This window comes from Gordionus sp. m RMFG-2023, unplaced genomic scaffold (assembly GCF_954871325.1).
Source record: "Gordionus sp. m RMFG-2023 unplaced genomic scaffold, tfGorSpeb1-WG-v2 contig_372, whole genome shotgun sequence".
NCBI classification, from domain to species: domain Eukaryota; kingdom Metazoa; phylum Nematomorpha; class Gordioida; order Chordodea; family Parachordodidae; genus Gordionus; species Gordionus sp. m RMFG-2023.
Window position 1 is genome coordinate 6,861 of NW_027051106.1, and position 1,409 is coordinate 8,269.

The 1,409-nt window shown below is 30.9% G+C and overlaps 1 protein-coding gene across 1 annotated transcript; it reads right to left on the minus strand.

Moving 5' to 3' along the window:
• Positions 1–275: 275 nt before the first annotated feature.
• Positions 276–1,031, minus strand: LOC135930734 (uncharacterized; the record flags this gene model as incomplete). Its single annotated transcript, XM_065467526.1, has 2 exons — positions 276–793; positions 891–1,031. Coding segments are annotated over 2 exons (446 nt in total), but the record flags the coding sequence as incomplete, so codon positions are not given.
• Positions 1,032–1,409: the final 378 nt, after the last annotated feature.

Here is a 1,409-nt window from a genome sequence, read left to right on the forward strand (position 1 = left end):
GGTTTTTATTCTTTAATCATCTATTAAATTCACGCAATATAATATTAATAAAAAAAAATACAATAATATGGAATTCGTAAAGTTTGACCAGAGTAAAAAAAATAATAAATTTCTTGTCGTAAATCTAATGCACAAGAGGTATCAAAACATTATTGTCGAAGAAGAATTATATATATTTTATGAAATTGTATCTTCACAAATTTACCGGCGTTATTTTGTAATAATGAATTAATTTGCGGAGAAATATAAAATGATTGCAAAGGTAAATTATATTATTATAATATATTTTATTTAAATAATAATTTTACATATTTCAACTCTCCCCAAAAAAATAAAAAGTTTTTTAAAACAATTCTAAGCATAAAAATTTCTATTAAAAAAAAATATACATGATAAATTTGTGTAAATAATATATTATTTAATTCGTGTTATATTATTTTGATGATTCCTACTTCATCACGACACATGATATAGTGGAAAGATTATTTTTAATCGGATCTTAGATCAATGTTCCACATCACTTCCGGATACTTCTTGGGATGATTATTACTACTATTGTTGTTTTTATTTTGGGCCCCGTATGGCGGAGCCTTAGGAGGGTTAGTCATAGCGGCGTTAACGGGCTTGGCGGAGCTAGTAGAAGGCAACTTATAAGTAGGGTTAGCGAATCCTTTCGAAGCCGGGTTAGTTGGTTTTGCCGGCCCCGCCTTTGCCACATTCGCGTTAGGATTTTGATACGTCTTAGGAGGTATTTTAGTCAAATTCGGCACGCGTTTCTTGTAAATAATGCTATCTAAATAATAATTCAAATTTTTTATATTATATTATAAATTTTTTTTTTATACCTTATATCAATTATTACGTAGACCTTAGTGCAAATAAAATCGTACCCCTGTTTTTCCTCTTGGTCATAACTGCTATGAATGTTAACACACCTAAACCCAGGATGACTAGACATACAATAGCTATTCCTAAAGGAATCCAAGCTTGGGCGTCTTTACTGTAGCCGGATGAATCTCTTCTCGCGGTTTCTATTAATTTTAAATATGGTTATTTAGAAAATGTATCAAAGAAAATAGAATTTAATATTCTTTTTTTTTTTTTACAAATAATATTTTCATTATTTTTTATATAACTACACGGTATTTATTTGTAGAGACCTATAAAGGTACCATTTACCCGGCCCAGAATTTTTCTAAAATTTTTTTATTTTGGCACGCATATCTATAGCTACCAATGGCGATTTAAAATATTCGGTTTTAAAATATACGGCACCAGCTTGGCCCGGGTATCTAAGTATCCAAAAAAAAATTTCTAAACCAGGTCCGGCTCGGTTATATTAAAAAAAATAAAAATACGGTCCGACCCGCGTACCCTGACCGGGCTTAGGGCCGGGCCTCCAGTCTCTG